We start from the raw sequence: 23577 nt of genomic DNA, 5'->3' as shown, positions 1-23577 counted from the left end.
AGGAGAGAGACAGAACAAGAGAGTGGAATGGAACGAGAAGCAGAAGAAAAGTGAGGTGGAGGGACAGAGAGAAAGGAAAGAAAAACTGAAAGAGGGGGAAAGAGAGGAGAGAGAATCAGAGAGAACAAAAGAGAAAAGAAAAAGAGTGTGAGAGACATGGAATCAGAAAAGGAGAGAGAGACATAAGAGAGAGACAAAAAAGGGAAGAGAAAGGGAGGAGAGAATGAATGAGAAAGACAAAAGATGAAGAGAGCATGGATATATGGAGGGAGGAGAGAAGAATAGAGTAAAAGAAGTGAGAAAGACAATGAGAAAAAAGGAAAGAAGGGGGGAGATACAATATGTCAATAACAGAGAGAGAAAAAAGAGAACTAGAGAGAGCAAGAGAGAGGAAAATGGAGAGAGAGACAGATGAGCGCAGGCGGCTCCTCCTTGGTCTCTGCAGGCGACTGGGCCTGAGAGAGAGGTAATTAGTGAGGAGAGGACTGAACTCAATCACACATGCCACCTGTGCCAACACACACACACACACACACACACAACGAACAAGCGGGTGGACAGTCAAAATGACTCCCTTGAGGTTGGCATTGGAAAGGATCTTGAGAAATCACTCGCCCATGGTTCCCTCAGGGGACGCCACGGCATATGGAGAGATGTATAACGTGACTGTGTGTGTGTGTGTGTGTGTGTGTGTGTGTGTGTGTGTGTGTGTTCGTTCATAGACTTTACTGTAGTGAAAACGCAGTTTTTTTTGTTGTTTTTTTTCAGTCAGGGCTGAAACCTTCCCAATAACCTCAGCATTAAGGGGCACGGCTAAACTGCTTTAACCTGAATAGGGGCATAAATGTAAATGAATTGGCTTTTGTGAAAACAATTTATAATGGTCTGTTTTTGCAGTTCAGTTTCTGTATATGGGGAGTGAATTGCCATGTTCTGAAACTTGTTTGCATATATTTGCATCCCAATGTTCTACTTCAAAAAAAAGAATAAATAAAGTTTTTTCCCCCCCATGAAATCAAATGGTGGTTATAGGCTTCCATTACTTATTAGGTACATAAGCAATAGCACAAACACTAACTACTAGCGCCAAGATTATTTCATTTTTTTAAAAACTCTGCTGAATATCTGACTTTTTCATTTTTTTTAATTTTTAAACGGCTCTGTATTTTCTTCCTCTTATACACACACGCACACATGCCTGCAAACCCGCACGCACTCCCACGCACACTGTCTAATGATATTAGAGTAAGTGGAACAGACATAGTCATTTACATCAACAGCTGTTTTTATGTGTGCCAAACCGCTTCATTGGACTGGTCAAATCTCATTTCCATGCAAATCAGAGGCGGCGGACAGCGGAGACGACACTTCGGGCGTGCCAGGGGCTGACTTATGAAACTAAGTGCTGATTGAAACGGGTAACAATATTGGACGGGTTATGAAAATTGGACATGAGTGGGGTGAGGGTCATTCAGCAAATTTCATTTCTATGCAACAGTAAATCATACCAACTTACAAGATCCATTTTTAAACATCCCAAGAACAGAATGGGACTATAGAGGACTAAAGCCTGCGTTTGTGGATTCTCCCCAGCATGATTTTTTAAAGATGCCGCATGATACTATTTCCCCCATAGTATTACTATATTTTCCCTGATGTTTTGTGCTTTATCTAGTGGATATTCATCTCATTTACAGAGCTGTAGATTATCTCAGTTTTTCTTGAGGATGAGAGAAATGGAGGGCAGCTTCTCTCTGTCAGAGGGTTGCAGAGGTTGCCCTTCTCAGCTGTGGGTAAGAGGGATTTGTACTAGAGCTTTTCATTTTAATGAGTTAAAAGGGAGCTGTGACTAAGGGGAGAGATCGTCTCTCTGTCACAGGAGGTCTGCAGCTTGCACGGAGACTCCTGTACAAAGACCCTCTGCTCAAACGTTCTAGAGACCTCCAAAGGAGGATTCTACACTGCACTCTCAGGAAAAACAGGAAATAAACTGACCCTCAATGGTACATCTCAGTAACTTTAGTCAGGGAACATAATTGTATCAAAATCCATTGAAACTATATTTTCTAAGTTGTACTCCACACTCCCCACCTCGTCTCCAGGCGTTTTATTTTATTGTTCTGTTTAAAACATTAGGTTATGAAAATATACCACTATGTACTTTTCACTTGGGAAAAACTTGAGGTTCATAGTCTGACCTTAAAACCACTGTTGAACCTTTGAGGGAACATTTACACCATTTGTACGTTGATGAATGAAAAATGTACCTGCACAGCACCTTTATTTCTAACAGTGTGTGTAATACCTTCTAAAGCTTATGCACCAAAGTTGAACGCAGCTGGTTCACCACTTTGCATCTTTAGTAATAACACATTCTGTTGATTTCACCTTCTTCGGTTGTCTTAAGACTGATTAGCACTTCTGCAAATATGAACATAAATGTGTCCACATTGAGACCTAAAGGACAGGTTCATGGGTAAGCACAGAGGACACGTCCAACATCTTAATTAAACGTCATGCAAGCAAATGTTGAGCAGAGCAAATGCTGATTGGCTTTCCAGAAGTATCAGGAGCGAGAAAAGACCTAAACAATACCTGAGCAACATCAGAACTATGGTGAACAAAATCAAACTGAGAAGATTACAGGTCGGCTGGCAGAAAACAGGTAACCTTGAAAACATTTATGCAGCCAATCTTCAAAATCAGTGATGAAATCCATCAGAACATGCCAAAAACAAACCTCTGAGAACTGATATCATATTGCTGTGTGACAGGCAAAGTTCGCAATGTGGAAATCTCTCAGAAAGGTGTCTGAAGTACAGAACATAGACCCTATTTACACCTGGCCATTATATCTGAATAGAGAAAATCCACATAAAAAAAGCATAAAGATGAAAACACACCCACAGCACCTTTAAACCAGATTTAACTCTGACCATTCAAACCAGTTCAGAAGTTCACAATTTTGCCAGATGTTAGTGTGAATGCATTCATCTCAACAAAACCCCTGCTAATGCTGGGAGGGCACCTCCCTCTGCTCTTCTACTTATGGGAATAAAAACGCCCACTCTACTGCCACCTCTAAACAGCAGCATTGCTGCTTGTTCAGTTCAGCTCTCAATATGAGTTTCTTCTCAGAGTTTAACTTGATAATGCGCCAGGTCAGTTCATCTTCACCTCATCATCATTTGTTGTCTCACTGCATTATATTCAAATTTCACAGTCCATGACATGGGATCATAGATGCTATAAAACTTGTGTGTGTGTGTGTGTGTGTGTGTGTGTGTGTGTGTGTGTGTGTGTGTGTGTGTGTGTGTGTGTGTGCACGCAAGTTCAGAAGTGAAGGTTTTGGTAGGCCGTCAATGGGCAGGGCCACAGTCCGATTAGTCCAGTCGCTGAGGTTCACACAGCGCTCTGCTGATCTGCAGTAATGACATTAGGAAGCCTCTCCTCTTCATCAGAGGAAGACCTCGAGGGAGCTGCCAACACCAGAGAGCTGTGAAGAGTGCAGGCAGAGAGACACATGCTACCAAATTCTTATTTAATGAGTCTGCCCTCCTCCTCTGCCTCTCTCTCTGAAGCTTTATTGGCATAATCCCAAAAAAACATGTTTCAATGCCAACAGCACTGAAATCAGATGTTCTAAGAAACAGCAGCTTGCACTTTATATGAATGCAACTCCTATACATGATTAATTCTGCTGAACCACCAATTATCTCTTTCAATTTATTTTTATTGTTTAAGAACTTAAAATGTCTACTTGGGCTACTAAAGAGCAAATAATGTTATTTAAATTGTGACTGTGGCTAATAGAAAGCACTGGAATTGTGAATTAGGCCAACAAATAACACAGATAACTCCAAATAACAGCCTGATCTTATATAACTGAGCACCATTGTTAAGATTGCTGCTGAGTGGGCAGACTTTGATAATACTAATCATAAAACACTTTATGGTTTGATATCACAATGCATCACAATATTGATCACAAAGTATAGAGTTCATATCTCCAACGTGGTGAATGTGTGGCCTATGGCAAGCTGAGTATAGAAGCTATTGAAGAGGATTTCCTTGTGTTTTGCAGCTACAGACATCTATAGGTGATAAGCAGGACCTTCATCCACAGATGTAGCAATGGGTATGTATACAGAGCTGAATAAATCAAATAAATATTGATGCAAGGGTTTAACTTATAAATAGAATTACAATTCAACAATTAATCATAGTGTCAGCACAGCTCTAGCGAAGAGTAGGGAAAGCATACTGAAAACAAGTCAAAGAATCTAAAAACATTTTTGATTTAACCAGATTTTGCTTACTGTATTATTCCAAACGTTCTATTTAATAGGTGCAATGTATTCTGTCATCCTAAAATGTGGAAATTTAAAATGTAGAAATGTAGAAAAATGTTTTTTCTATGATGATTTTCTACATGAAAATAACACATCTACACATTTTAATGCACAAATACTTGCTGTAATGTGTTTTTTTATTTGCTGATTCTGACATATTGACAAAAGATTTACATGAAATATTGCCTGTGCCACAGTTGAGGCAATTTATATTTTATTTCTTTCTAATAAGTCAAACTTGGAAAAAAAATTAAGCACTAAAAATGGCAGAAAAATGAAATATTTTTGCTGCAGAAGATGTGTTAACTTTTTCTCACTTGTGTGTATTTAGAAAACTATTGCCTGCAACTGAACATTACCATCACATCATTTATACAATGCCAATGTATGTTGCTGTTGTCATACACTGTCCTTCAGACTAATAAACTTCAGGCCACCAGTGGGATATCACATCCCTCTTGCTGAAATGACTTGTGGCTTTTTCATTGTCATTAGGTCTTATAAAATTAGAAATGGGAGTTGTAAAGTCCCTCTCTATCTCTCCTCTCTTTTGCGTCCCATCCCTTTCTCTCTCCTTTATTTCATTCTATTTTCTCTGTCCTCTGTACTCGCCCATCCACCTGGGTCTCTTATAAAAGCCTCATAAATTGACGGTTCTTCTGAGACTTTGTTAGAAGTACATCAGGCAGTGTGTCAGGTCTGCTGTGGCTGGAAAGCAGCAAAGCTCATCTGCTGTTTGCAACCCACCCAGTATTATCCAACAACATGATTTTTCCCCTCTCGAATCCAAGAGAAAGGGGAAGATGGGTAAGTCTTCAAGAGAAAGAGAACATATGAGAATGAATGATATGAAAGGGCAGAGAAGGAGTTGGATAGAGGGACAGTGAGAGATGAAGAGAGATGGAGAGAGATAGGAGGATGAAGTATGGCCTTGACTGCAATAGAGGACAGTCCATCCCAAATCTAATAAGAGCTTTAAAACAGCCACAATGACAGGACCCAGTCATCCTGCCTCATAGCCTATCACTGTGAAATACAGCCCGGCTTCACTCGCGTACACACACTGCAGTACTTTTATATTCCTATAACAGCTCTAAGTCCTGGGATTACCACGGTAGTGACACAAGAGCTGTGTAATAGAAAAGAGAAGAGGAGGCTAGAGCCCCAGTCTCTCCAGAGCCCTGTCATCTCTTCACAAATACCTCTTTAAAACCAGCCACTCGGCTGAAAAGCAATCTTCTTCCTTTAAAAGAATACTTTGGTGAAGAATCTAATTTACACAATGTGTCCTTTAAACAAACTAATATACACCGTAGGAATAGATTTTTTAGAATTATATCAACAACTAGCATTGTACTGGAACCATGAGGCTCAATAAGTCAAGTGTCAATGGGTCTTTACTGTCATTATAACATAACTTGTATACACTGGAATGAAATGCCGTTCTTCAGGCCACTTGGGGCCACACAAAACAGCACCACATAAAATGTTTAATGGGCTAACTCATGCATAAATTAACAAATGCTTACCTCACCACATACCAAGCAACTAGTTCATTAAGAACACCTCCATGTATCTACGCTCACTGTCCATTTTTATCAGCTCCACTGACCATACAGTAGCACTTTGTAGTTCTACAATTAAAGACTGGAGTCCGTCTGTTTCTCTGCGTACCTTGTCATTCCCCTTTCACCATTTTCTACAATGGTCAGGACCCTCACAGAGCAGGTATTATTTGGGTGGTGGATCATTCTCAGCTCTACACTGACATGGTGGTGGCATGTTAGTGTGGGTTTTGCTGGTCTGAGTTTATCAGACACATCAGTGTTATTGGAGTTTTTAAACACCTCAGTGTCCTTGCTGGACTGAGAATAGTCCACCAACCAAACATCTAGTCAACAGCGTCCTGAGACCACTGACGAAAAACTAGAGGATGACTAACACAGTCTGTGCACCAACAGACACACCAACACCGTCTCTGATTTCACATCTATAAATTAGACCAACATGGTAGGAGTGTCTAACAGAGTGGACAGTAAGTGGACACAGTGTTTTAAAAGCTCCAGTGGCATTTTTAAAACAACAAACTTCAAACACCAAACATGTCTATACTGACTGAATGCCTTTAGGATAAATAAAAAAAACAGCTTTATAGAGCTACTGCATTAAAGTAACTCTATACAAATTCAGTTCAGAGCATATCAACATGTCCAGTAATTAATGCCATAATTAAAGGATCCAACTTCTCTTCACCCCTTACAATGAAACTGTTTTTGTTACTGTGTCTTAAAAACGTATATATGACAAGCTCTGTTCTGATGGGCTGTCCTGTATGGTGCCTTGTTCTAAAAAAGCTAATAGACTATAACTTCAGCATGACTGATCGGGGATAAACTGCTGTAAGATGAATAGGCACATGTATATAAGCATGACAGTTTGATATCACAAAAATAGCAAATCCAGAACGAGCAGTTTAGTTTTGCAATTTAGTTTCCATCTTTGGACTGTACAGACTGGGGAATGGCTGGCATGGTTTGAAACTTTAACAGTGCTTACAAACTACATTAAACTTATTTTACATAAGTGAGGAAAACTCAGTTTTCAATGATAGGAACCCTTTAAAACCCCCTCCTCACACACACATACACAAAAAGTCTCAGGGACTGGCAGACTAATACATAGGACTCATGAAGGGTGAATTAAACCCTCGTCACATCTTTTCCCAGCACCATGATGTCAGCACTCCCCGACCCTACATTCATCAGGAACTGTTCAGTACTGCACAAACTAAATCACACCAGCTCTCCACCCTTCACTGCTAATCTCCACAAATCAACACCTGGCTGCTCAATACATCCACCAGGACGCTTTCAGACAAACAGTAGAACCCTAATGTTCACCTAAGCAAGCCTATAATGAATTAGAAAAAAGATCATTACAAAGCAATATGTCACAATCTTTCTGTAGAATGAAATGAGAAAGAAAATCTCAAATTAGAAGGAGTGTGTTGCATTGACTTGATGTTGGTAAACAGAGCTTGGAATTGTGGGCAATAAAGAAGAATGTATCCGGTCTCTTTCGAATGCTTCTAAAATGGTTTATTACCTCTTTATACAACTGAGATGGCCTCAATGTTCTGCCTTTTGCCCACTCTAGTTCATCCAGGATTCTTAAACAATATAAAAAGTTCACAGATGACAGGACTTGGATCAAAGCAATTCACAGCCCTGTCTGTCTCAGCTAAGCTCTTTTTCTCAGGCTTCTAAGGTGGTTTAAAGTATCAAAGTTAGGTACTTTGGGTCATGCAAAGCTCAAGAAAAAGGATGATATTTTTATGGGATAACCACCAGCTGGTGGTGTTGCTCTGTCTCTATAGCCATGTAAAGTTCTTATTTAGTTTAAAAAAAAAATAAATAAACTAGCCATCTAGTCCATCTATAGTCCAGTTTACATGCTCACCAAGATAGTCTGACCTACAGGCATTCCAACCTAAAACTGGAGATAACAGCTTATTTTATCATGTTGTTTTGTTGTCTGTGATGCAGCGTTTTATTCCTTCAGCCTTTTATATCTTTCATCCATCCCTCCATCCATCCATCCATCCATTTTCTAAGCCGCTTCTCCGTAAGGGTCGCGGGGGGGTGCTGGAGCCTATCCCAGCAGTCATCGGGCGGAAGGCAGGATACACCCTGGACAGGTCGCCAGTCCATCGCAGGGCAGACATATATCTTGCATTATATCTTTCATTTTTTGTTTATCAGTGTTCAGCACTACAATGTGCAGCATGCATTATGAAAATAAATAACCACTAGTAATCCCTGTCAACCCATCTTGATTGCTGGCCTAACCACTGATCTAGACTAATCACTACAACCAAGCTAGTATTAGTACATTTCTTACCTCAGCCATTCAAAAAAGTGACTATTCTTTATTCAGTACAAAATGGACACCACTCTTTTACCTCTTTCAGCCAAAGTAAAGGAGCTAAAGTGAAGTAAGGTATTTAGATAGCTGGGTAACTAGCTACTTGCTAATGTTTAGATTGTTATCCTTCTCATTTGATGAGTCATTTCTGCCATTCAAGTAATCCACTCTTTCTATTGCAATGAAAAATCGAAACCACTGGTGTGCATGTAAACACAATTTATGAGGTCTGTTTGACTGAAATAAAAAAGTGTTTTAGGAATGTGAGTCCATTCCACCAAGTATCAAAAAAAGAAATAAACAAATAAACACCTTTTGGATCTGCCCTTGTAATGAAGGTCACATGTCCTCTTCACTTAAAACTAGCGTACAGACCTGCTGCTGGGCGCACACCTTTCTATTCTGATAATCTGAGATATCTATTGAATTAGGTCTGTTTGATTTCCCCTGGGAGCGACCAAGTCTTTAAAATGCATCATTAACCCAGGCTTAGGCCTCTCGTAGGACTCCTGCCCCAGGTCCAGCCCAACCTGCTCGAGTCCACGAAACAAACACACCAGTGTAAGGGTTCAGCCTACACTGCCTGCTGCCAGCAGAGGGGATCAGCACCAAGGTGCCCAGCCTGTACCGCCTGCTGCCAGCAGAGGGCGATGGCAACAAGGCACCAGGGACTAATCAGGCTAACCTGATACACATGTTCCCCTATTTAAGGTGGCGGCAAAGGAAAAAGAAAGGAAAAGGAAAAGGAAAAAGAAAGGAAAAGAAAAGAAAAGAAAAAAGAGGGAAACTGCCTCAAAAGAAGAGCTCAAAAGAAGGCTCCAATCCCTGCTAAAGTGTTTGCTCCTTGAGCAGCAAACCTGCAAAACCTAAGGCGGACGCAGAGGAAGTGTCCTGTTTTCTGATTATTTCTTTACTTTCGCTCTTTTTCAACTAAGCCTTTGTTTGAGCACTCCGGTTGTGGCGTTTCTTTTGTTTGTAGTTCATTCCCGCGCTTATTTCTCCCTTCCTTGAAGGGCTTCAACTGAGGCTGCCTGTGCGCCCCCGTAGTGCAGTGGTAACGTCATGGACTGCTGATCCGAAACCCGGCTCAAGGTTTCCCCATTTTTACTGCGTTAGGCACGCGCTCCGTTGTCCCCATATATCTGCTCACCCTTTTTTGCTGGGTTTCAGTTCTGCACTTGGGTCCACCTCCCTGCCGTCCCGTAACAACCAGCCTGCAGCTTTCAGATGACATGCACCACAAAAGCCTGATTTAGCCTTTTCTTGGAGATGTTTATGAGCAGAAAACAGCTGAGGCACAGCTTGAAGAAGCCTTATTTAATCTTTGACCAAACACCAGTGGGCAAATGATCTAAATGTGTATTTCGTCACCAAGGCTGAGGCTGTGATGACCGTGAAATTTCAGCTGACAAATAACTACCATTTAAATAAACCATTAACCATTTATTTGCATCTTTGTGCAACAATTAAAGTACAAGCATCACGTGGCCAGTGTTTTTTCTTTTTTGTGAATTTGCCGCAACTCAACTGATGAAAATAAATCCAATTCATATTTTGTTTGTTGCTATGTAAACATTTAATTGTGAAAGCAAACAACTGTAAAATCGAGATCAGCTCATATAATTGACATTAGGCCAGTAAGTAGTTATAACAGGCCAAGGAGGAATGAGGTACTGGTGATAATCTGTTATGCAAACAGAAACTACTGATGATCTCACTGTAAACATGTTCAAACTACACAGATACTGCTCAGATTTTCTGCCTTGACAGCTCACAACTGTGTTTACGGCTATGTTCAGATTGCAGGTAAAAGTGGTCCAGATCTGATTTACTGCCCAGATATGATTTTACTCTTTGGTCGTCCACATTATCTTTTTAATGTGATCTATGCATGACACCTGAGCAGTCGTGGGCTGGAGGTTAGGGCACTGGCCCTGTGACCGGAAGGTTGCCGGTTCAATCCCCAGTGCTGACAGTCAATGACTGAAGTGTCCTTGAGCAAGAAACCTAACCCCCAATTGCTCCCCGGGCACCGTGGATAGGGCTGCCCACCGCTCTGGGCAAGTGTGCTCACTGGTGTGTGTGTATATGTGGTGTTTCACTTCATGGATGGATTAAATGTGGAGGTGAAATTTCCCTGTTTGTGGGATTAAAAAGTGTCACTTAATCTATTTGCACAGATCACACTCTCAAACTGACCAGTACACACAAAAGAACACTGATCCACCCAGCACACTCATCCAACTCTTCCAACAAACACAGCTGTCCTCTAGTTTTCATAAACAATAATAAAATAATTTCAAGCAAATGTGAACAGCAAACACCAAACCAGACCAGAAAAGCATAAATTCAGATCTGACTATTACTGCATATCAGATATAAATCACATTTCAGTATCACATATGAAATACGGCTTAAAACTGCAGCATAAACTTACCTGTACCTGTCAGTGTCAACACACCTCTGCTCTGAAAGGACCTGCTTGTGGACGTTGACCAACTATGTGCATTTAAGGTTGATGACGATGGTCCTCGATTCAAATATGTACACTATTCAATTTAGGACCACACATAAGTGGCTCAAATCAGATTCCAACAGATCAATTCACATAGCTCTGAGCATATCAGATCTGTGTCACGTTTTGGCAAAAACTCAGATCTAATTCACTTCCACCCTGTGATGTGAACACAGCTTAAGGTGGATGCAGTAACTCCAGGCTAGAGCAGTTCTCTGGCTCAAGGAGAGTCACCCAGAAATCTGGAACCATTCAGGAATCCAAAGTTCAACCAAAGGTTTTACAGTAGTGAACATCCCCCCACTTCCCATCAGCCCTCTCACTCACCCCTGACTTCTCATCGAAGATCTTGATCCCGCCAAAGGAGACGGTGAGAAAGACTTTCTGCTTGTGTTCTCCTTTAGAGCGCGCAGAGGCTGCGATTCCCTGCAAATGACAAGAAAAAACAAACACTGAGAGGGGAGAACAGGGAGCAGGGAAAGAGAACCTGTGGCTCTTTTGTGCAGTCCTGTGGGAGAAACAAGTGTTATATAACTGACTCAGTTCAGCTTCGTCCTCACTGTCTGCCACCACTTGATCATGTCAGACTAGGGGCTGATATGTGCGGCTCTCAGGGTTGGAGATTTTGTTAATGTGTGAAATCAGAGAGGTGTGTGTGTGTGTGTGTGTGTGTGTGTGTGTGTGTGTGTGTGTGTGTGTGTGTGTGTGTGTGTGTGTGTATGTCAGGCAACTACTGAATGTGTGCAACATATGGATCACTCTACCAAACTGGTTCAAAGTCAGAGTTTAAAACACAGTCTGGATGTTTAACTGACTTAGACTTGAGACTAAAATCCCTTTGCTTTGAGCAACTTTATGCCTGAACCCTCTTGTTATCCACAAATTTGCTAACATTGTTTATTCTTCAATTTGACACCAGAAAAGCCCCTGTTCTGGTGGGAACTATGTTGTCCCCTCCCTCATGTGACATGAACAACACTGAGATGTTGAACAGTGAGTAGAGTCAAACTGTTTTGTAGTGACAAGTTTAGCTAAGTTTAGCTTTTAAGCAGAACTCAAAAATGTTAGCTGGTACATTAACAAATACAGCTTTGAACAGCTGCACATAAATGCATAATATCTATCAAAATTTAAAAAGGCTACTTTTTGTAGAAACATGGGACATCAACAGACAGTTATTGCATGGAATTAATGTGAATATGCTGCCTGATGCCTGAGACACTGGTTTACAACTTTTTGAGATATGATTTTAGAAGGTATTTTTTAAAAGCCATTCATGGTGGAGAGGTACCTGCATGGTGCTGTGAGGCAAAGCGGACTCAATAAAACTTTTCTTTCAGTTTTACCACTATTTAACTATTTTAAGCATAATATATAAAAACTGAGAAGACATGTAGATTCACTGGTAGTTTTAGAGGGTAAATAACTTGGCTCTCTTTGCATTGTAGATGCCATTTATCATAAAATGACATTTTGTTTACATCTTGACCACTGAATTATACAGAAATTCTGAAAACGTCACTCTGTCGAGTGCAATAGAGTGCAGGTAAAGTTAGAGATAATATAGGTTTCCTGTTTTGTTGCACAACAAACAAAGAAATATTTGATGTATTTTTCTACAGCTGTAACTTTAAATGATGGTGGCACCAAACAGAGAGGAACTGAAGGAGGCACAATAGTTAGATTAGTTGATTAAAGTGTTATAGTTGGCAGGCTAATCAATAATAGAGATAATTATAAGCTGGAAGCTTAATATTTATGATGCTGTTCTGTGTCAGAGTGTCAGGGAGAGAGTTTTTCCATGAATTTATAGAGGTTGAATCAGCAAGAGGATAAAGTGCTGACTGCACATTTCTCTGGCACTGAACCCTGCCCAGGACCCCGGGGCAAGTTGGGGAACAGGCGTTTGAAGTTTGTTTTCCCCCAAGGAGCTCTACTGCTCTTCTCTGCAAACAAACCTCCACTGCCACTCCTGTCAACCTATCATACAGCCTCGTTCCCTGACAACCCTTTCAAGTGCATGCAGAGCAGTGTGTTTATGTCCACCTGTGTTTGTGCAAATGTGTGTGTGTGTGTGTGTGTGTGTGTGGGTGTGTGTGTGTGTGTGGGTGTGTGTGTGACAGCAAGACCGAGGAAAAAACTTCTACAATTATTATTATTATTTTTTTTTTAAAGACATAGAGTGATGTTTTTGCTCGCAACCATTGTAAAAAATCTAAGTTGACTAGCTGTTTTCACTGTCACTCCTAAAATTAGGTTAGTAGTTTATCTGACACATGGAGGTGTTACAGGTTGGTATTTTCACACTATGATAATCTAGTCAAAAAAATGCTGTTTCATTGCATCACAGTATTAAGCACCCATTTTAAAGCACAATTATAGGTGGTTAAAATAAAGGAAATATTGTTATTTGTGGACATCAGCACATTCATTAAATTCTTTAATAGCCTTAAGAATTATTTTCTGTAAATTCTCCCAGCCGAGTGATATCCCTCAGTCTCTACATGTTAAAACTGTAGTTGGCTGGTGGTATGCTGCTCTGTGCCAAACAGCTAATGTAATTTTTTTGTGTATTAATATTATGTGATTATTAGCAAACTGTGCTAAAGAGCTGCTGTTTAGTTTATTCAAGTGCAAAAGGCCTTTTTTTTTTTTTGCGTTTCTTAGCCACCTGTGCAATATTACTTACTAGCAGTACTGTCTCTCATTGACTCCTGCAGAGAAATGTGGAGGAGGACATCTGGTGTGTTTCAGGGCGAGTTAAAAGGGTCTGGGTTAAAATATTCAGGACCTTTGGTGGAACCCTGACAGCATAACATCCTACTAAAATGTTAGGCCTTCTGTTCAGCTCCTGAAGTCCTATACAATGGGAGAGCGAGGCTGGTTGTAGTTTCAAGAATTTAACTTGTTTGCAACCAAGGCTTATCAATGAATAGGAAAATGACTACAATACTTGCTGAGCTTAAATACAAAAGGATACTGGTTATTCTGAATTAAACTGAACTTTTTAAAATTATAACAGAAATCTTTAGGCCTTAAGGGATCCCCACTGTGTAAGGACAATAGGCTACATTTCTCAGGCCTCCTTGATGGTCCATATTTTTTTGCTATCCAGTAACTTTCAATGTTTAGTGAAGTTAAGGTTCTTCTTTGGTATATTAGCATAAAAAAACATGACAACACAAAATACAATCATAAAATAATCTGAATCGTGGCAGATTTTTAAAAATTGTTACATGCCAAGCATGTGTAAATGCAAGTGTGTATTTGTGCCTGCAAGCTAGAAACTGATCTACAAGATGTTGTTTCTTATAACCACCCTAGAGGCTACTCCACTCTGTCTCTCATTCTTTCTCCCTTGTTGTTGTTCAATAATGCGGACCTGGGATCGATCCGCTGCTGATTGGTGGAGGTCTGTGGGGGATATAAGTATCCTGCTTTAGAGGAGACTATATGTGTTCATTATTTGTGATGCAGGCACACTTATTTGGAAAACAGTGCTTGAAAAATAGCGACTATTCCAGGCTGTGGAATAAAATGTGCCACTGAGTTACCAAATAAAAAACCTCAGGAGAGCGAAGAAGCACAAACGCTGCCTGATCAGATCTCTAGATTAGAGAAATCTCTTCTACTGTTTGCCACTGCAGAAATGTGGAGCTGTGAAGGCTTTGCCCTGCACATGATCTAAGAGGAATTGTAGAGTGGAGTGAAGCTGTTAGTATAGAATATACCTATACACATATACATACGTTAAACTGGATGGAAAGTTAAGATAAAATGTGTAGTATTAGGGAGGCACAATGCATCATTTGTTAACCGTTATGTCAATATCGGCCTTCACAGTACAGATACTGCAGACGTCTGCAAAATGCAAATGAGCCTCCAACCAATAACTGAATGTTTTAACGTGCCATGGATATTCTGACCAATTACAGATGAAAAAGATTAATATAAGCCCACATTTAACCACACATGAAGGGTTCTTTTATGTGTTGTTAAGATGTTAAAAGGCATGTCACAAATGTATGTAGCAATGGCATGCTGTCCATATTGTGCCACCCTAGTAGAAGAGGTAAAACTTTACTTGGACACATGATGTCTTACATAAACACTTCATAACACATTCATGAATGTTTAAATCAACAAACATAAACATGTTTTACATTACACATTAAAATGGACTACAGTGAATTTCCCCATCTTGGGACTAATAAAGGATTATCTTATCTTATACTTCAAAATAAAAGTCCTTTTTTTTTTTAAAACTGTTATTTTCGATGAAACTTCTCATTTCCAGCAGCCAAAATAAAAATGACTTAGCTTTGCCCCTTTGGCCAGAAGGTGCTTTGACACTTGACACAAATCCAGATCATTTTTATTTTGGTTGTCAAGAAATGAGAATTTTCATTTCCTCATTTTTATTTTGAAAAACTATTATTTTAGTATTATTTTCAGTGAAAATTCTCAAAAATATATCTCCATAAAATGACAGTACTACATATTAATGTCATGTACAAGACACAGACTTTCTTTAGCATGTTCTTGAGCATGTTATGGAGTGATTATGTAAGATGCTATGAATGTGTTTTTTAGACACACTTCAAGTAAAGTGTTACTGTAGAAGTGGGTGTTATGATGTGTTACTGTTATCATGAAAAATTACATCATAACGTCCTTTTCAGAATAGTCTGTATAGTTAAGAATAGGGGGGAGACAGAGAGAGAGAGAGAGAGAGAGAGAGAGACAGAGAGAAGGAATGATAATGCAGGGTTATTAGTTTAGTAAGGAGTGAAGGATTGTGGGAATATGAGTATAGATTAGCTGTCGAAATGAGCGAGGGAGTAAACAGGCCTGATCAATGGCAGCTTGGCCTCCATTCCAATTAAACCAACATGCAAATCAGCCAAAGCAATCACCCAGCTCCACTATAAACACACATACACACACACACACACAAACACCAAAAAAACATGTGCTCATGGACACAAAACACTCGAGAAAAGTAACATAAGATCAAATTCCACATCAACACCCCTTCACATCCCAACAAAAAACTCTTCATAACAGGGTGACACAGGAGCACACATACATGTACGCACACACACACACACTCATGGCTGGGCAGTGGTGACTCCTGGTATTTACAGGGATCATTAACCCAGATGATGAATGTGGGAAGAGAGAGATCATTCACATCGAATGTACACACACACACACACACACACACACACATACACACACAACCACACACACACCTTTAGCTTCATCATCGAGTCCTGACAGAGCTTGTCTCCTCTCGCGGCGGTGACCTCATCAATGCCGATGAGCTTGGCCTTGTAGCGCACACCATCGCCCTTAAAGCGCTTTATCAGAGCGGCCTCACTGCGGTCCTGCCCTGGAGGTGGGCAAGGGGGCGGGGGGAGAGAGAGAGAGAGAGAGAGAGAGAGAGAGAGAATTAGCAAAAAACATCCCACATTCATAGCATTATTTGACGTGTTAAAGCATCCTGAATTGAACTGCATCAAACTAAAATTCACAGAGAGATAGACAGAAGAGAGACAGTGTGAGAGAAAACAGAGATACATATGGACACACTGTTCTTTCCCTACATTTATTGTAACAATTCCAATGATCATGCTTCACATACCACACACAAAGACACTGCAGCAGCAGTGCATGAATAAATGGAGGAATAAAGCACAACCCTGCTGTATATAAAGCAGCATGGCTTCACTGACTGCTTACAATGTTTGCACCATACTGCAGCGATGGAAAAGAGCTTTCAGTAGAATCACAAAGCTGTAAAGATAACTGCTGTGAATATGCATACCATCCTACACTACACAGCAGACTGAGTTCAGCCATGCCAGGAGAGAGTCTCCTCTGCACTGCAGCTGTGAGTGAACCCTCAGTGACAAGAACACGCTTAAAGGGAAGGTCAAACAGAGGTGTGAGTGTGTGCGCATTAACATATATTGTGCATTGAGGGAAATGTGACTAGGTGTGTAGCTTATTCTCACAAAGCCTAAAGCTAGAAGCTAGTAGAGAGGTAGAGAGAGAGAGAAATAACAGTATTGTTTATATGTGTAGGAATTATGCAATATATTAGTGGCCGATATATTATTCACCAATAAATGGAAATTTTACGATCTACAGTCCAATATTTCCATTGCACTTGATAATTACAACCAATAATTTAGCAACTTATTTTTAGCTTTTGCGCTAGTGGTTGTCATTTCCATTTTTTTGACATTGTAGACCAATAAGACTTCTTGAGCAAGATTCAAGATTAACTTTGTTGACCTGCTACTGTACATTGCTTTGGATAAGACTACCTGCTAAATAACATAACACTAACATGAAACCATGAAACCTGCGATAATGAGCCCGGCCCCGCCCAAACAAGCCCAGAATTTATGCCCATACACGCGGATATAGAAAACACATTCAATTGACACTTGTGTTTAATGAGGTCAAGATCCATCTCTGACCACTTCTGGATGTGGTAGTGATCTGATCACAATGCGTATGTTTACTCTTGGCTTTTCATGCAGTTAAGTAAAACGAATGTCTAGAGAGAGAGAGAGAGAGAGAGAGAGAGAGAGCGAAAGGCCTGAGGTTGTTTAAGGGGAAGTTCGGCTCTCACTTTAAACCACCAGCCAATCATGGCTTAGAAAATAACCCGAGCCCCTCCCACACACTGCTCACATAGACTTTAATTGGCACACTGGACTGACCAATCGATGAGCTTTTTGAGGCTGGAGACCAATTAACTCACTCTTGCCCAGCAGAGCAGAAACAGAGCCAATTAATCCTGGGCCTTTACCCACACACACAGAGCTAACAAACACTGATGCTGACCCTGTGGACACAGAGCAAACACAGGCACTTTTTCCTGGTTAACTGGAGGGCTGTGACAGAGAGGTCAGAGGACAGAGGGTGTGTGTAGCTCAAACAGAGAAGAGCTGGTCAGGTGCATTCATTACAGTCCATTTAAAACTGCACTGCCCTCCAGACATGCTCTGCTCTGCACTGCTGAATATTTCTATCCTCATCTCCATAACAAGAATTATCACAAGTCCTGCACAGTTACAGATAATGAACGAGTGCCAAGCCTTATACCCTTATACTTATACTATATATACCCTCATATCTTTCTCTCTCTCTCCCTCTGCCTCTCTTTCTCTTGTTCTTTCCATTGCTCCAGTTCCCTCTCACTGTTTGTCTCTCTCCAAAGAAAAGGCACACACTTTCCATTGACTTACATTAAAAATTTATAAAAATTAAAAAATAAAAAATTTTGGAGGTACAAAGAGAGAGAGAGAGAGAGAGAGAGAGAGAGTGTAATTTTGCTCTCCCTATTCCTCTCTCATTATTTGCCCTCTTTCTCCTGTGTATCTTCCTCTGTCAGTCTCTCTCTCTCTCTCTCTCTCTCTCATTCTTTAACTATCCTTTTTGTAGAGGCAAAAGATATTTTTGTATCATCCTCTCTCTCTCTCTCTCTCTCTCGATCCTGGCTGTTGTATTGTTGCGGTATCAGTAGCGCTCTCGTGATGACCTTGCTCTAACACTCTCCTCAATGTTATCTAATGTAGCTGCTCAATGGCCCCTCTCGCCTCAGAAAATCAGGGGTAATCGAGAGCGCAAAAGATGATCTGCATAGCAATGCAACGTGTGCAAATGAACACAGGCCGTGCCACTGTTTAAAAGACCAGTGAAGAAAATCCATTTGTGGTGTGATGGTGACTGACAGCATGGACATCATAACAAGGCCACACCCCCAGCTGCCAGTGGAGGTCCGGTCCAGTGCCAATAGAGTAGGCATGCTAAAGAGGTACACTAGGCCACCAAAAAACACAAGGTGTACATGGGTACACACACACACATACACAAATTAGAGATGGCAAGAAGGGAGAGGATTCTAATCATTATAAAGGCTGACACTGAAAACAATCCCATCTGTCCCATACTTCTAGTCACCTACAGGCTCATCACTAAGTGGCAAAAATGCCAATACATCAGCCAGCACTGATGGCAGTGAGAGTGCAAGGCAGGGCTGTTTCTTACTAGAAGCAGTATATGCAGTCACTCAAGGCCCCTGAGCCAAAAGTATATAAAATATGTAATATTATTTTTCTAAATTACATTTTCTTACATTTTTACTTTACATAGCATTTTTTTCCTGTTCTAGCATACAGAGAAATGTGATTGAGAAAAGAGGGGGACACCAAGCAGGATGTCGCTTAGGGTCCCCGAGTGTTCAGAAGTGACCCTGATATAAGGTATTATGTAGAGAAGGCATACACTATATTGCCAAAAGTATTCGTTTGCCTGCCTTCACATGCATATGAAATTGAGGGAGATCCCATTCTTAATCCATAAGGTTTAATATGATGTCGGCCCACCCTTTGCATCTATAACAGCTTCAACTCTTCTGGGAAGACTTTCCACAAAGTTTAAGAGTGTGTGTACAGGAATGTTTGACCATTCTTCCGGAAGCGCATTTGTGAGGTCAGACACTGATGTTGGACTAGAAGGCCTGGCTCGCAGTCTCTGCTCTAATTCATCCCAAAGGTGTTCTGTTGGGTTGAGATCAGGACTCAGTCAAGTTCTTCCACACCAATCTTGCTCATCCATGTCTTTATGGACCTTGCTTTGTGCACTGGTGCACAGTCATGTTGGAAAAGGAAGGGGCCATCCCCAAACTGTTCCCACAAAGTTGGGAGCATGAAATTGTCTAAAATCTCTTGGTCTGCTGAAGCATTAGGAGTTCCATTCACAGGACCGAGCACAACTCCTGAGAAACAACCCCACACCATAATCCTCCCTCCACCAAACTTTACACTTGGCACAGTGCAGTCGGAAAAGTAGCGGTCTCCTGGCAACCACCAAACCCGGAGTCATCCATCGGATTGCCAGATGGAGAAGCGTGATTTATCACTCCAGAGAACACATCTCCACTGCTCTAGAGTCCAGTGCCGGCGCTTTACACCACTGCATTTGATGCTTTGCATTGCGCTTGGTGAAATAAAGCTTGGATGCAGCTGCTCGGTCATGGAAACCCATTCCATGAAGCTCTCTTGAGCTAATCTGGAGGCCACATGAAGTTTGGATGTAGTGATTGACTCTGCAGAAAGTTGGTGACCTCTGTGCACTATGCGCTTCAGCATCTGCTGACCCCGCTCTGTCATTTTACGTGGCCTACCACTTTGTAGCTGAGTTGCTGTCATTCCCAATCACTTCCACTTTGTTATAATACCACTGACAGTTGACCATGGAATATTTAGTAGTGAGGAAATTTACAGGTGTTTCTGTCCATCCTTCCACTGTGAGGGACAGGGTGTGGGGAGAGGGGGACGGTGATAGGGGGCGAGAGAGAAGGAGTAGAGACAGAGAGAGAGAGTCTAAAACCAACACTCACTCTGCTGAAGCCCTGCTGAGTTCTGAAAAAGTATGAGTTTCAAGAGTGAAATCTAAAAAACAAAGACCTGAACGTGTGTATGAGTGTGTTTAAGTGTGCAGCCATGTGCAGAAGATGCGTGATATATCTTTGCCTTCTATGCTGTAGACTGGGGTTCAATCCCTGCCTGGGCAAGCACTCTACACTATACCAATAAGAGTCCTTGGGCAAAACTCCTAGCACTACCTTCACTTACCTGTGTTAAAAAAAAAAAAAGGAAAATTGTAAGCGCTCTGGATAAGAGCATCTGCCAAATGCTATACATGCATTACATTTTACAGCAGCATGAAATCATCTCCCACTAAAATGTGGAGACGGCTCACGGTACTGGCAGTTTGTGTTTGAATAATATTAAACACCACATTGAAAACTGATTTATATAATAACAGCAGGAGTTAACCCCTGTTTGGTGTTCAGGTCTGTGGGAAAATAATGTGATTTAGTATTATTTCAACCTCAGATTATTGGTCTTTGCTCATTTTCTGTGAAGAACATATAAAATAGCATTTTCGGTGACTTCACACTAAACCTCCTACACATTTATATTAGACATGTGGTGTTGGGGTGAAAGTAAAAAGTTAAAGTGTGTAGGTGCTGTGTCCCTTCACTCTGTTCTCCTACATGGCCTGCTGTTAGGGTGTGTGTGTGTGTGTGTGTGTGTGGGTGGAAAACAAAGACAGGCTGCTGACTGGCTACAGCTGCTAAACCCTACACTGGCACTTCTGACATTTTAAACATCTGGGATTTTTACATAAATTGTTATGGCTGTATTGATTAAAAAACAATGCAGTGGGTCCACCAGACCCCTGAATAAAAATGCATCAACACCTCACAAGAGTTCAACAAAAACATTGTATATTCAATATTCAAAGTGTCTTCTGACTTCAAGGTATTAATAGGGAAATTGTCTCCTCTTTGCCTCTACTCTTCTGAGAAAATTTTAATTAAGATGTTGGGACATTGTGTACGGATTTGACTGCATTCAGCCACAAGAATGTTAGTGAGGTCAGGTACTGATGATGCATGATCAGTTTTCAATCACAAATGCCACTCCAACCCACCCAGGTACTGGATGGAGATCAATCACTCCAGAGAACACAATTCCACTGCTCCACAGTCTAATGCTAGACACTGTTCTGCTCTGCAGTGCTCTCAGGTTGGCTGAAGAGTGTTCAGCCTAAGCATTAGAGCAGTATAGATCTCACCCTGACTCTCTCCACACTCCATTATAAGGGCTCTCTGAATGTATGCAGCAGAAGGCTAATGACCATCAAGATAACTGCAGAGTGCCAGCAAGAGCAATGAGCTTTTCCATTACAGCAGTGAGCACTCTACTGCCCTCTAGTGCTCCATGGCAGGAAGACACATCAATGACTGGGAGTCATGATCAAGGCTGTATTAAGGTTTGATGAGGCCCTCTCCATCTCCACTCTCTGTCTAATGCTGTTTCCATGGGACCATAAGAACACCTAACTTTGACACACATCAAAATAAAACAACCTAGGTTAATAAAGCAGAGCATATATTAAGCATTCTAAGGGTATGGTGAATATGTAAACTGATGAGCACTCATGATAGTAAGAGGCTGAAACATTTGCTTGGTTTATAGAATGAATATGTAATGGATTATATATACTCTATATGGACAGAAGTATTGGGACCCCTACACATTACACCTACAGGAGCTTTTATGACATTGCATTCTAAATCCATAGGCATTAATATGGAGCTGCTCAGCCAATTAGTGGCTACAACAGCTTCTGCAAAGGCTTTCTACAAGATTTTGGAGTGTGACTGTGGGAATTTTTGCCCATTCCTTCAGAAGAGCATTTTTAACATCAGACACTGATGTTGGATGAGAGGGCCTGGCTCCTCTACTTTCTAGTTCATCCCAACGGTGTTAGATGGGGTTGAGGTCAGGGCTCTGTGATGGCCAGTGAAGTTCTTCCACACCAAAGCCATGCCTTTATGGACCTTGCTTTGTGCACTGGTGCTTCATCATGATGGAATAACAAAAAAGGTGTTCGGCAAACTGTTCCCACAAAATTAGAAGCCATATAATTGTTCAAAATGTCTTGGTCTGCTGAAGCCAACCCCTGAAAAATAAGCCAACCCCTGAAAAAGAGTAAACATCATCCTTAAATGAGTTGGCAATGAAATGTATTAAACCCAGTTCACATTAAACATTGAAGGTGTTTTATTTAGTTTAATGTATCTAGCTATGTGATATAATGCTTTGAAATGATATAATATGCCCCTGGTCAATGTCCACGAGCTTTGACCTGGCAGTATACTCACCACAAGGCAATTTCCAAGAGTCATAAACCCACAACTGACAAAAGCCTACAAGTAAAAAGCATAACTGGAACACATACTGTACATTTGGTGAAACTCAATATTACCAAGTATTATTAAGAACCACAAAATCTCTTACAAAAAAGATTAAATGCAAATTTAAGGAGGCGATGCCGTTCACAAAAGCCAATGATTCGCGTTATGAAATTTGGCGAAGCAATTTGAAGTAGGAAAAGGATCAAATTCATCTCGCGCTGCTGTCCTCGTACACAAAACCCCACTTTTTTTTCCTTAAGAGCAAAAATCATTACAGCATTTTATAAAAGCTTCGTGGGCCGCATTTAAGATGCTGCGTGAAAACCAATAAAACAGAGATACAGTGAGAGAAAGGGATAGAACCTCAGTCAGGGTGCACACACACACACACACACTCATTTCATCACTCGCAGGCTCGCATCCCTGATGGCAGTGCTTCAATGCCAATGGAACACACACACACAGCTTAATGATTCCTAACAAGACTTTCTGTTTTCTTACAAGCATGCAGACCTGCTTCTTTATTGAATTAAGCCTCATCTTTTCTCCCACTCACTCTATTCCCGCCAGTCTCATTCTCTCTGTATTTTATTGTTTTAACCATGCTGCTATACTGCATGTACCAAAGTTACTGACCTTGTGTGTTTCACTGAAAGAATACCCTGGTGCTTTTCACCCCTCTTTATCTGCTGTGGCCTCAAGCCAACTGGTGATTCAGCAAAATGAAAATTCCTGGCCGAAAGCAAAACTCAAACCACCTGTCTGAAATTTGCCGTTTGACATTTTGACAATACCACACATAATAACTTCATTTATTATTAATAAAATTCCATTTCACTACAATAAAAAAGAAGCAATAAATAAACAGTTTACCTAGTAATAAACTTACTAAAATTATTATAGTACAGTACATACAATGTGGAACAAAATCAACAATCATTGACAACAGGGAGCTGTTGGCACTGTTTGTGAAATATTTCATCATTTCAAAATGT

General features: G+C 40.8%; 1 protein-coding gene across 11 annotated transcripts in view; it reads right to left on the bottom strand.

Annotated features, from left to right (window-relative positions):
* The window catches only part of dab1a (DAB adaptor protein 1a), a 492903-nt gene that overhangs the window by 58185 nt on the left and 411141 nt on the right, over positions 1 to 23577 (bottom strand). For all 11 annotated transcript variants that reach the window (XM_017688942.2, XM_017688935.2, XM_017688926.2 and 8 more), the window contains 2 exons: positions 16047 to 16186; positions 11119 to 11217 (listed from right to left, as the gene is read on the bottom strand). In XM_017688942.2, the coding sequence (XP_017544431.1) occupies positions 11119 to 11217; positions 16047 to 16186 (239 nt within the window). The remainder of the gene's footprint in view (positions 1 to 11118; positions 11218 to 16046; positions 16187 to 23577) is intronic.

The sequence above is a fragment of the Pygocentrus nattereri genome, chromosome 4, assembly GCF_015220715.1.
Source record: "Pygocentrus nattereri isolate fPygNat1 chromosome 4, fPygNat1.pri, whole genome shotgun sequence".
In the NCBI taxonomy this organism is placed as follows: Eukaryota; Metazoa; Chordata; class Actinopteri; order Characiformes; family Serrasalmidae; genus Pygocentrus; species Pygocentrus nattereri.
The sequence above is the reverse complement of the archived record's forward strand: the minus strand, read 5'-3'. Positions and strand labels throughout refer to the sequence as shown.